The following is a 12487-nucleotide window of genomic DNA, read 5'->3' on the forward strand; positions in this document are numbered from 1 at the left end:
ATTGGCCTGGAGAAAAGAAGAGATACACCTGGTGTGTTAGCTCTTAACTTTCCTACAAAGAACAGTTATCTGACATAATTAAACTCTGCTTTAGAAAGAACTTGATAGGGAAGTTCTACATTTCTGGGAAGTGGGATGCAGCCTCTTTCATGCCCAAATTGACACATTTTCATCGCGATAAAAAGGTAGGCAAGGAGATTTTCTGCCCGAGTATGCACGCACTTGCATGTGAATTTTCTATATAGTTTGTAACACGGTTATTTCCTTTATTTTTTATTTTTCCTTCAGAAGGCATAGATTGAAGGTACACTGCCTACCCCAAAACAAACAGGAATATAAACCCCACAGAATAAGATTACTTACATACACTCATAGAGTGTGTGCTGGACTGTTAATTTGTGGCAAGCCTAAAGCAGACAAAGTATTAACGTTCTACCAGGGCAGGTAGGGGCTTTAACCAGTATGCCCCATTGTAACAATTAATATACAGGTTTCCCTCACTTTATGCGGGTTCCGTATATGTGAATTCACTCTTATGAGATGACTACTTTTATACCAAAAGTTGGTTATATGCGAGATAAATTCACTCTTATGCTATAGGTATGGTGGAAGCTGGCAGTCAGCTGCTTTGCACAGTGCTTTGTGGGAGTGACATGCGCCCCAACAGTCTCCTGTGTAGTTCTGTGCCCCTCGCTCACTGTCCAACGTGTTTCGGTAGTTGCCATCCCCATTATGGTAACATTCACTACCACCCTGTGCTTGTGTGTACTGTCTGCTGTTGGTGAGTAACAAAATTGTCTTGGAAAAAGTGGTAGAAATGGGTCTGGGGGTCATGACGTACAGTCTAGGTCGAATGTATCCCTATTTGTTACACTGTAAAGTTGGTTCCCTTTATGTGAATTTGAATTATGCACCGTTTTCCAGGACTGCATGTACAGCATAAAGCAAGGGATAAACCTGTACTGGAAGACAATGCGGATGAAGTCTTACAGCAGAAACCATGCCAGGTGATCTTAGGTAAGTCACTTCACCTCTCCTGCCCTTAACCCTTTGTCTGTTTAGACTGTGAGGTCTTCAAGACAGTCACTGTCTCAATGCAACTGTGTTTGCTGACCTTAGTTAAGACCCTTAGGCAGTAATATAATACATACTAGAGAACCTGGATCTTATTCAGACTTAAAGTTGATTGACACAACTTTGCTCTGAGAAATCCAGATCTAAAGTTGGGACTAGCTCACAATGCCTGATTGTCCATAAGATCATAAGTCCACTCCTCATTTAGTCTGTGGACATGCATCAAGGTGATTATATTTAGATATACATACATATATACATACATATACATACACATAGACAGAGGTCCATTACCATGTGCCTGCTTTACTTTATGACTAGGGACATAACCAAAAATCGAGAAGGCAAGCAGTTGGACAGGCAGATCATGGGGACAGCCACTATTTTTGAGGGCTTATTGCAGTGTACCCGCCATGCCTCTGATTGACTGAGGATCCCAGTGGTCCTGCCCCTTGCCACTGATTGGTTGAGAGGGCTGTCTGTCATATAGCCCCACCCTATACCACTCACTAGTAGAGAGGGGTGAGGCTGCATGACAGGCAGCCCTCTCACCCAATCAGCAGTGAGGGATGGGGGGGAGGGGCAGTAGGCATCTTGGCTGCTCCCCTTCATGCAGCTGCCCTTTCCCACTGGGGAGCCAGCATGTTATTTTTAGTAAGTCCCCCCGCCCCAATTTCATGGATATTGCCCAGTTTCACAGACAATGCCCGATTTCATGATTTCCATAAAATCCACAAAATCATGAATTGAGTAGGTACCTACATATGACTAGGGATCTGGGTTTTCTGTTTCTCATGGAAAAAACAGAGAAAGCCACAGATTTTCCATCTTTATCAGAGAAAACACAGTTCTTAGCTTTTAGCAGGGAAACCCACAGATCTCCTGCTTTTGTAAAGACCTCTGCAGGTGGCCGAGTTCCAGCCTGCAAGAGCCAATTGCAAAAAGGGAAGGAATGCTCCAGCCCTGCCCAGAGGGGGAGCGGGAAGGATGGGGCCTGAGGCTCGATTCAGGCTCACTTTCCTTTCTGGAACCCATGAAGTAAGTGGAGCTTGCAGGGGGCTGGGGGGTTGCAAGGAGCCGACTGGGGGCTGAGGTGTTGGTGAAAGACATGGAGTGGCCACCCAGCTGGCTGCACATGGACCACGAGCAGCGCTATCAGCCCGGCTGGGTTCGGCACCTCCATGTATGGCTTCCCTTAAGGACCAATAGTGCCACTCCAGTTCCACCTGCTGCTGGCTGGGGGATAAGGAAGCCGGGAAGTGTTGGAGGAAGACATGGAGTGACTGCCCAGCCAGCAGCACGTGGAACTGGAATGGTGTGCTATCTGCCCTTAAGGAAAGCCACACATGGATGCACCAAGCCCAGTCAGGCCAATAGTGTTGCTCTGGTTCCATGTGCCGCCAGGCAGGCAGGCACAAAGTGCACCCTGGGGCGCAGCGGCGCTATCTCCCTTGGCGCCTTCCCATACTTTTGTTCTTTCCCGGGGGAGTGGGAGGGGTGCGCTGGGCACCACTGGCCCCACACGGCACACACTGTCACCTCCCTACCCCCCACCTCAGCTCACTCTGTCTGCTCCCAGGGGCAGGTCCAGGGGGATGAGAGCAGCGGTGCCCCTTTGTGAGCCGCACATGCACTGCCCAGCTGGGCTGGGGGGGAGGGCGGGGAGCAGCAGTTCACATGCGGCAGCCACTATTGCCCCACACAGACATGCGGTCAGCCACAGGAAACCCGCGCAGGTGCGGCAGTGGCAGTGTGGTGGGGTGGTAGCCACTGCATACAAACCCCACTTCCCCACCATCTGGCCAGGCAGTGTGTGCATGTGGCCCACAGAGGGGCCCACTTTCTGGCCCTGTCTGCAGATTACACCAGCACCCACCTAGGCAGTAGAAGCAGCCCCAGGCAGGTGCCAGAATCAGCTGTGAACATGCCCGGCAGGTTCCAGGTGTGGATCAGGGCATTCCCCCAGGTCCACCACTGATGCTGCCATGTCAAGCACTGGACAGAAGCAGTCCCACCCACCCATCTTCCCAGGCCAGAACCGCCAGGTGCCCATGGGCGGGACTGCATGTGTTGGGGAGCCACTTGCCCACAGGCCAGATATAAATCACTTGGCAGGCTGGATTCGGCCCACAGGCCAGATTTTACGCACACCTGGACTATAAGGTACACAGAAAATATGGGGAAGGGGGACACAGGAGACAGCCAGTATGGTCAGCTTGCACAGTAGCTTTAGGTCAATGCAGGCTTTTGACATAAACAAGCCTTCTGAATCAGGAAAAGAAAGGGAGAAAATTGAAAAGCCCTAAACAACCTTTAATGAGACCCCCAAAAACTGCTTCAAAAAGGACAAGATTCAGATTTTTCTAACAACTTAAAAGATGCAGAGACATTGGCTCAGAATGATATATAACACTAGCCTTTGCTTTAGGGCCCAAAGGATTTTCCTTGGACCTCTACTAAATAAGACCACTTAATAGTGGAGCTGTCATTTCCAATAACAATTAGATCAGCCTCCAGAACCCCTGCATAGGGGGGGATGTTTAAGTACCAGAACTGCACACAAGATTAAAGATGGGGTTGCACAATGGATTTGTATAGTGGCAGGATGATTTTCATTTCATTTTCAAGTCCCTTAATGATGCCCAACATTTTATTAGGTTTTTTTCAGTCACAGCTGCACATGAGTTAATTTTTTTAGACTGTTTTTAGAGTCATTTACCATGCCTCCACAGTCTCTTTCTTAAGTTGAAACAGTTAGTTCAGAGTTCAGTACTGTGTACATATAGTTCAGGTTATTTTTCCCTATGTGCATTACCTTGCACCTGTTGGCATTGAAGTTTACCTGCCATTTTTTGTCCACTCACTCAGCATGGAGAGATCTTTCTGCAGCTCCCCTCTGTCAGCTTCCTAAGGCCAGCTCTGCTTACTTGCTTACCAAACCTGAGAGGGCCAGCAGTCAAATGCACTAACCTAACGGCACTGCAGACGCACACCCTTTTACATCTACTTCCTTCCCAACTCAAAGCTGCCTTCCCACAGCATATGATCATTTAATAGTGCCATTATAAAACTTGGGTATGCCACTGTAAATTTGTATCTGCCTTCTCAAGTCAGTCACAGAAGACACAAAGCCAGAACACAAGCTTTTTGCTGACAATGGTCCTGAACTAATGGGTCTCATGCATTAGTTGTACCCATTGCTCCAATGCTGTGCAGTGCAGATTTGGTCCTTTGCCAATCAGCCTGAGATATAAAAGTAGAGCACTGCACAGGGATGACTTACCTGGGGCTTAACATTCACTTTCTCCACTGAATTCTCATTTAGCCACTTCACATCAACTTCCACATCAAAGTGGCCAATGTTGCATACTATGGCATCATCCTTCATCTGCTCAAAGTGTCTGCAAAAAAACACAAACAGGCTCTGTCAATGATCAGTACATAAAAAGAGAAGCTTGGCTTGGCCTTCTGGCCCCAGGAGGTACTGCTGCAGCCTGACAATGTAGCAGTGCTCTTGGAGAAAGGTCAAGTTCCAGTCCAGAGCTGCAGTGAACCACAAGGTGAGGCAATGACCATCTTCTTAGGACCAAAGTGTAAAACAAATTTGGGTGGGTTATTTAATCACAGTATCAACCCACTGTCACTCTTACCCTCCAAGGAATATATGCATAAATACAGCAGTACTGAGGGCAGTAGAGATGTGTGGAATCATAGAAATCATAGAGAACTAGCGCTGAAAACAGACAACTGGAGGTGATCTAGTCCAACCTCCTGCTTGAGGCAGGAAGGTAAGTTTCCTTCCTGATCCCAAATGTGGCAATCAGGCTGACTCTGAGCTGAGATATGCCAAGTAAAAGAATGAAGATGCTGTGAGATAGGTGCTAAGATGAGGGATAGATATGTTTTATGCTTGCCATGTGCACTCAAACGTCTCACTCCTTTGAGCCACAGCAAGATCTGTAATGGGCATAAAATTAGCCTGGACCTGTCCCAAAGTAACTTCCTCAGATTTAAACCTCTCAGTATAACTATCATCATAATGCTGGGGGCAAGTCTATGGCCCTGAAATTAGGATCAAAAACAGTGAATTAGACATGGGTCAGAGGACTGTGCACCAACCTCATTGCCCCCCATGCTCCCTAAGTGTCCCAGTCCCAATTTACTAGGCTCCTCTAGACCCTGGAGCCACCCCAAACAGCTCTACCAACAGCTGTACTTATAAGACTCCTCTTGCCTCAACCCACAGCACCTCCCTAGTCTTATTCTGTGCCCTGCACCCCAAAGAGATCAAGTATAATGTACACAAGTGTCCACTGGGACCAGGAGCCCAAAATCCCAATTGCCTGCTCTTCAAAACTAAACCCAGCTCTCCAAGAATGAATGGCCATTGTGCTAACCCAGACTGTGCTACTGAGCACAGTCATTTTCAAAGTCTAGGTACACAGGAAGTTTACAGTAAGCGAACGGTTGGATACTACCTGCTCTTCACAATGTCTGTGCATCCAGTAGTGGTGACAAAGATGTTCCCTTCTTTGCAGGCCTCCTCCATTGTTGTGACCTCATAACCTGAAAATCAAAAGGAAAGACATCAATTTTCTACTCAAGTGAGAACCCTTTTCCCATTAAGCTAGAAGTACCAATGGACTCAACTATTGCACTAAACAGGAAAGCTACCACTGAAGGAACAGTTTTCCTCTGAATTACTCTTTCAGTGCAAGTGCCTGTGCAGTTTAGATACTGACATAATTCCTGGTTTGGATTCAGTGGCCAAATTCTCAAAAGAACACGCACTTATAATATTTACAGGCTCTGTGTGGGCATGCATAAGACCATTCAAACTGGGTAGCTAGACCTATGTATATGAGGCACCCATAAAAAACACAAACTACTGCATGGCCCAGCCTAAGTTAATTCTTTATTACTCTCAAGCGGCGGCGGGCAGTTATTTCAGGTGGAGGGCTGCTTGCTGAGTTTTGGCAAGCTGTCAAGGACTACATGGGTAGCCACTTGACAGGTGCCCTGCCCCCTGGTCACTATCTTGGAACCGGAAGTCCCATCTCTAACCTCTGACCTTTGCCACTGGAAATCCCACCCCTTAGCCCTAGAAGTACTCCTTTGGAGAAGAGGGTTTGCCATCTTAGGGGGAAAAAACAAGTTACATACTAAAAAATGAAGACCCATAATAATGTATTTTAATTTAATTTTTAAAAAAAATATTTTTGTCCTGATTTGTATGCATTTGTGCTGTACATGCAGACATGATTGCATAATAGCTCAAAATACAGTCTTATGCTTGTATATTGTGTGGGGTGTGCAGGGATGTCGGGGGGAGGGGTATGGGGGTTTGTGGGGATGTGTGGATGCATGGCAGGAGGTACCAGTGTCCTGGGACCTGCGCCAGCAAGCCCCAGAGCAGTGGCAGGAGTCTGTGGAGCTGGGCTGGGCCGCGCCTGCCAGCCGGGACCCCGCCAGTACTGGCCCTGGGCTGCTGCTGGCCACCTGTCTGCTGCTAGCTCTTGTACACCCACTCACTCCCAGTGCCCCCACCCCAGCCCTGCGGTACAGGTGGGGACCAGTGCACAGACCTTCTGTTGCAGGAGCCTGCCTTGGCTTCTCCTGGGTCCTACTGCTCCTGACTCGTGTCATCTTTGACAGGGGCAGATAAATATTATTTTTCTAAAATTTTTAAGGGCCCCGTGAGCCAGATACAGTGGCCTGGATCTGGCATGTGGGCCATATTTTGCCCACCCCTGCTTTCAAGCACGGCTGCACAATGAGACTTATCCATTATACAATATAATGCAACATTCAGGATACATACACATAAGCAACAAGATGACTTGGTATTTTCAAGGGGAGAGATTCTTTGAAATCTTAACCCAATCTTCAAGTTAAAGCTGTGTGAATGGAGGGCATCAACTCAAGAGCTGTTCAGAAACTGGGTTACAGCATCTTGAAACAGAGAGGTTCAGAGAGGTTCTATCCCAAAGTTTGAACAGTGAAGCAACCTCAAACCCAAATAACCATTGAGAGAGGATATCATCAGACAGGTTAACAGAAAAATAGAGAGTTATCCACTAATCACTCTCCCAACAGTCATAAGGGAAGTTCATTAAGGACACAATGACACTGGCGGCATCACCCTTACCCAAAGTGCAGGGAGAAATGCCATCCTAGTGACTATTGGTTCAATTTCACTTAGTGCTCTGTAATGGGATACAGACATACAGTGTTCTGTATCTCCCCAACATCTCACCTTCCATGGTTGCCTGCAACGCATTGATCGGATCAATTTCAGTGATGATGACTCTGGCTCCAAAGCTTCTTAGGGCTTGAGCACAACCTTTGCCGACATCACCATAGCCTGCCACTATAGCCACTTTCCCAGCAATCATGACATCTGTAGCACGTTTAATGCCGTCGATAAGGGACTCTCGGCAACCATAAAGGTTATCAAATTTACTCTGGGGAAGAAAGCAACAATTTCAGAACAGACGAAGCAATCACTCAAAATAACAGGAGACATGCATTTCCAATTCTGAAAGGACCTAAATGCACTTACTATAAAGTACCACAAAGCATGAAGTTGACATTCAGCTAAATAATTTCAACCACCATAAGTTAAAGATAGGAGTCTAGTTTAACATGTTTTCAGTTACGTTCTTTTAACTGGCTTTTTAATCCATATGGTTATAGCAGATAGCTGCTGTCACAAAAATCCCGATCAGGGAGTCCTCTAATAAAACACATTACATGTGGTTATTGCATCTATTGCTATAGCTTGGACTTGTGAAAACAACCTCTATGAGGTTACCACAAGTTACCAACCAAACGGTAAAGAATAGGAGTTTGCTGTACACAGGGGAATGGACAGCCTCTTGCATGTATGTGGTAGGGAGGCATTGCCTCAGATTTAAAATTTCCAAAACTACTGCTCCATCAGCCTATGGACCATTGTTCCAAGTGTCACAACTGGACCTCAAACAAGCTGTACAGGACACCTAGCTAGTGGATTACCACACATTAGGACAGCAGCAATCTAGTTTGACTTCTGTTTTGCCATTTCGAAGGGACGGTGTTTCTTTTTGTCCTTTCGTTTCAAAGCTCTGTTCTGTTTCGTTGAAACGGTTTCGCTGTTTCGACATTTCGCCCATAGACTATAATGGAGGATCATGTAAATGCCTATAACTTTGTCATTTCTTGCCTGATTCAGATGAAAATTGCAGGGATCGTAGCCCCTTCTGAGGGCACGAAGCCTGCCAAGTTTCAAGGAGATAGGTGCAGAGAGTTTTGTGAAACTGCACCTCAAAATGTTAAAAGCAAAACTCTTATCACTTGCCAGCAGCAGCAGCTTGCTGTCATCCCAAGCACAGATCCAGGGGCCTACACTCCTAGGAAAAGTCCGGCACAGCCCCACCAGCCCTCCCGAGGGCATGGGTCCCCAGATCTGTGCGCGGGATGACAGCAGGCTGCCACTGCTGGCTGAGACCGGCGCTGGGTGCAGTGCGCACACAGCGCTGGGAAGACTGATGCTGCCAATGGCCCCAAGCAGCAGCGGCAGACTCTTATCATCCCACGCACAGATCCTGGGGACTATGCCCCCAGGAGGGCCGTGCTGGACACCTCTCAGGGGCATGGGCCCCCCAATCTGCACGTGGGATGACAGCAAACCACCATCTGCCTGCAGCCAGTGGGCTGTGCTGCACCAGGGTGTTCGGGGCATGATGCAGCCCAGCGGCTACAGGCAGGTGGCATCTGCCACTCCCAGGGCTGCAGCAGGGGTGGCACCAGGCTCTTTCCAGCGCTTGGTGGAAGCGCTGGGGGGGCAGGGTGAGCTCCAGGGGGCCAGCAGAGCTCAACCTACCCCCCCCCACCAGCATGCACCGGGCTGCACTCAAAGCGGTTACACCAGCTCCACGGAGCTGAGCCTGGCGGCAGGAGGCAGGGGAGAGCTACAGGCCAGGGCTGCGCTCATAGCCAGGGATGCACTCTTAATGGCTCCACCACTGGCTCTCCCACTGCCGGTGGGCTGCTTCACAACTCAAAACATTTCAAAGCTTTCAAAACATTTCACAGAGTTCATAGACATTAGGGCTGGAAGGAACCTTGGAAGATCATAAAGTCCTGCCCCAGGGGTAGGAAGTCAGCTGGGGTTCTGGTTGTCAGTTGTCCCATTTGGTTTAGCAGGGGTCCAATGTTACCCTTGCTTTTCTTCTGGCTCCCCACATATCTCAAAAAGGACTTTTTATTGTCTTTAATACATGTAGCCAGTTGGCGTTCAGTCACAGCCTTGGCTTCCCTGGTTTGCTCCCTACAGGTCCCAACCAATGCAGAGTATTCCTCCTTTGAGGCAATTCCAGTCTTCTGTCCTTTATAGGTCTTTCTTTTTAGATGCAGATGGTCCACAAGTTCTCTGCAGAGCCAAGGGGGGCTGCTGTGCCCTTTTGCTACCTTTCCTCCAAGATGGGATAGACACTGCTTGTGCATCCAGGATTGCTCCCTTGAAGAGCAACCACTCATCCTGAACTCTCCACCCCTTCAAGTCATGGTCCCTTAGGGCCTTGCCAACAAGCCTCCTGAGGTTGTAAGCTTTCCTGAAGTCAAGGACTTCTGCATTGCTGACTGACTTGCCAGCTTTGCGGTGGATAGTGAAAGCGATCAGCTCATGGTCACCGTCTCTCAGCTTCCCTTCAATCAACAGGTCGCTGACTAGATCATCCTCCTTTGCCAGTACCAGGTAGAGTAGCGCTTTGCCTCTTGTCAGTCCATAGACTTCTTGAGTCAAATAGACCTTGTCCACGCACATGAGGAAGCTTTGCGATAATTCGGATTTGGCCAAGTGCTCTTCCCACAAGATGTCTGGAGTTGAAGTCTCCCATGACAACCATGCACCGGGAGCATGCAGACTCCGACAGTTCCCTGGCAAATTCCTGGTCGAGCTCTTGATCCTGGTTAAGAGGTCTGTAGTAGACTCCTACCACTGCATTCACTGTGCCATGTTCAACACAGATTTTAACCCAGAGGGTCTTCAGTCGTCCAACCGGGATGCCAATGTCAGCTTGCAGGGACGTGTAGCTTTCCTAGACATAGAGAGCTACACCCCCGCTCCTTTTATCTACATAATCTCTCCTGTACCAGGTATAGCTGTCTATACAAGTGGACCGATCACTGTAGTAATTCTTGTTTAGCAGGAGGACCAGTTCCTCCTGTTTGTTCCCCAAGCTCCTGGTACTGGTGTACAGGCATGTAAGTGGGGTAGGGGTGGATTCCTTTGAGTGCCTTAGCCTGTTGGATTTGCAAAAGTTGCCCAGTGGGCTTGCTGTGGCAGTAGTCCCCCATTCCCCGGCGGGCTTAGTTTAAAGCCCGACCGAGCAGGTATTTCCAACAAGGAAATACAGGTTGGATGAATGGACTTCAGACTGATAAACATGGCTGGATCAGGCTCAGAGTAGTAATCAATGGCTCGATGTCTAGTTGGCAGCTGGTATGAAGTGGAGTGCCCAGGGGTCAATCCTGGGACCAGCTTTGTTGTTGAAGCAATTAAACAATCTGGAAGATGGGATGGAGTACACCTTCAACAAGTTTGCAGATGACACCAAACTGGGGGGAACAGCAGATACACTGGAGGGTAAGACTGGGATTCAGAGAGATCTTAACAAATTGGACGACTGGATCAAAAGAAATCTCAGGAAGTTCAATAAGGACAAGTACAGGGACAAGGACAAGATTAGAGGTTCTCTGGGTGACAGTGATCATGATTTGATTAGATCTGCCATCCACCAAGAGGCTGATAATCCTACTAAGAGTCCTAGACTTCAGATGGGAAGACTTTGGTAATCTCGGGAGTCTAGTTGGTAAGGCCCTTCACAACCAGCGATTGGATAACTTGGAAGTTCATGAAGGATGGCACTCCCTTAAGGCGAGTTTTCTCACTCCTCAAAAAGAGGCCATCCCCACGCGGTCAAAAAAAGAGGGAAAGGGGCCAAGAGACCCACCTGGCTTAACAGATACATTAGGGAACTTCTCAAAAAGAAAAAAGAAGCATACGTGCAATTCAAAAATGGTTCTGCATCCAAAGAGTACGCTCATGTGGCCAGGATCTGCAGACATGAGACAAGGAAAGCCAAGGCATGCATGGAAATCAAGCTGGCAACCAAAATAAAAGACAACAAAAAATCCTTTTATAGGTACATAGGGAGCAAGGAAGAAAAAAGTCAGGCTCCACTGTGGCATCCCTACTGAACATGGAGGGGAAGCCCACAGTTGACCCCTGTGAAAAGGCAGAGCTCCTTAATACATACTTCGCATCAGTATTCCTGAAACCAGGTGAGAACTCATCAGCTGTCCAGAGGCACAGAGAATAGGGTGATGACAGCAGTCCACATAAAATCAGTCTAGAACAGGTGAAGATATTCGTAGATCATATGGACGTTTTCAAGTCGGCTGGGTCAGACAACCTGCATCCGAGAGTTCTGAAGGAACTGGCTGAGCTCATAGTAATGCCTCTGGTGAGGCCAAGAGTCATGGAACTTGGGACTGGTCCCGCGTGACTGGAAGAGGGCCAACATGGTACCCATCTTTAAGAAAGGAAAGAGGGATGACCCCGCTAACTATAGACCAGTCAGTCTGACTTCAGTCCTGAGAAAAAAAAAAAAAAAAAAATCTTTGAAAAAAATTGTCAGAGGCCATCAACCAAAAGCTCACAACTGGTGGGGTACTGAGAAACAACCAGCATGGTTCTGTCAAGGGGAGGACATGCCTAACAAACCTAGTGTCCTTTTATGACCAGGTAACTAACCAGCTGGACACAGGACAGGAGGTGGACATCACATATCTAGATTTCAGCAAGGCCTTTGATACTGTTTCCCCATGAAATCTTCTCAGTTAAGCTGGAGAGTACTGGCCTAGACCAGGCTACAGTGTGGTGGGTTGGCAACTGCCTCAGCAGCCAATCCCAATGATTAGTAATTGATGGGGTGGCCTCATCCTGGAGGGCCATCTCCAGTGGTGTCCCCCAGGGATCAGTGCTTGGGCCCATGCTCTTTAACATCTTTATCAATGACCTGGATGAGGGAGTGAAAAGCACAATGATTAAGTTTGCAGATGATATACCAAGTTATAGGGACAAGCAGGCATGTCCAAGGATAGGACAAAGATCCAGGACAACCTTGACAGGCTGGTCCTATGGGCTGAACATAATCAGATTAGGTTCAACAGGGAGAAGTGCCAGGTTCTTCATCTGGGTAGGAAGAACCCTCACCATATCTATAGTGGGTGGTGGTCCACTGGCTGGCACTGCATCTGAAAGGCACCTGGGGGTAACTATTGACCAGAGGATGAATACAAGCCACCAGTGTGATGAAGTCACCAGCAAAGCAAATAGGACTCTGGAGTGCATCAGCAGATGTGTCGC

At 48.0% G+C, this 12487-nt stretch overlaps 1 protein-coding gene across 2 annotated transcripts in view; it reads right to left on the minus strand.

Moving 5' to 3' along the window:
- AHCY (adenosylhomocysteinase) overlaps positions 1-12487 on the minus strand; it is a 60912-nt gene that overhangs the window by 17023 nt on the left and 31402 nt on the right. For both annotated transcript variants that reach the window (XM_006029299.3, XM_014522562.2), the window contains exons 5-7: positions 7331-7538; positions 5553-5640; positions 4358-4475 (exon numbers count right to left, since the gene is read on the minus strand). In XM_006029299.3, the coding sequence (XP_006029361.1) occupies positions 4358-4475; positions 5553-5640; positions 7331-7538 (414 nt within the window). The remainder of the gene's footprint in view (positions 1-4357; positions 4476-5552; positions 5641-7330; positions 7539-12487) is intronic.

This window comes from Alligator sinensis, unplaced genomic scaffold, assembly GCF_000455745.1.
Source record: "Alligator sinensis unplaced genomic scaffold, ASM45574v1 scaffold690_1, whole genome shotgun sequence".
Taxonomy (NCBI): domain Eukaryota; kingdom Metazoa; phylum Chordata; order Crocodylia; family Alligatoridae; genus Alligator; species Alligator sinensis.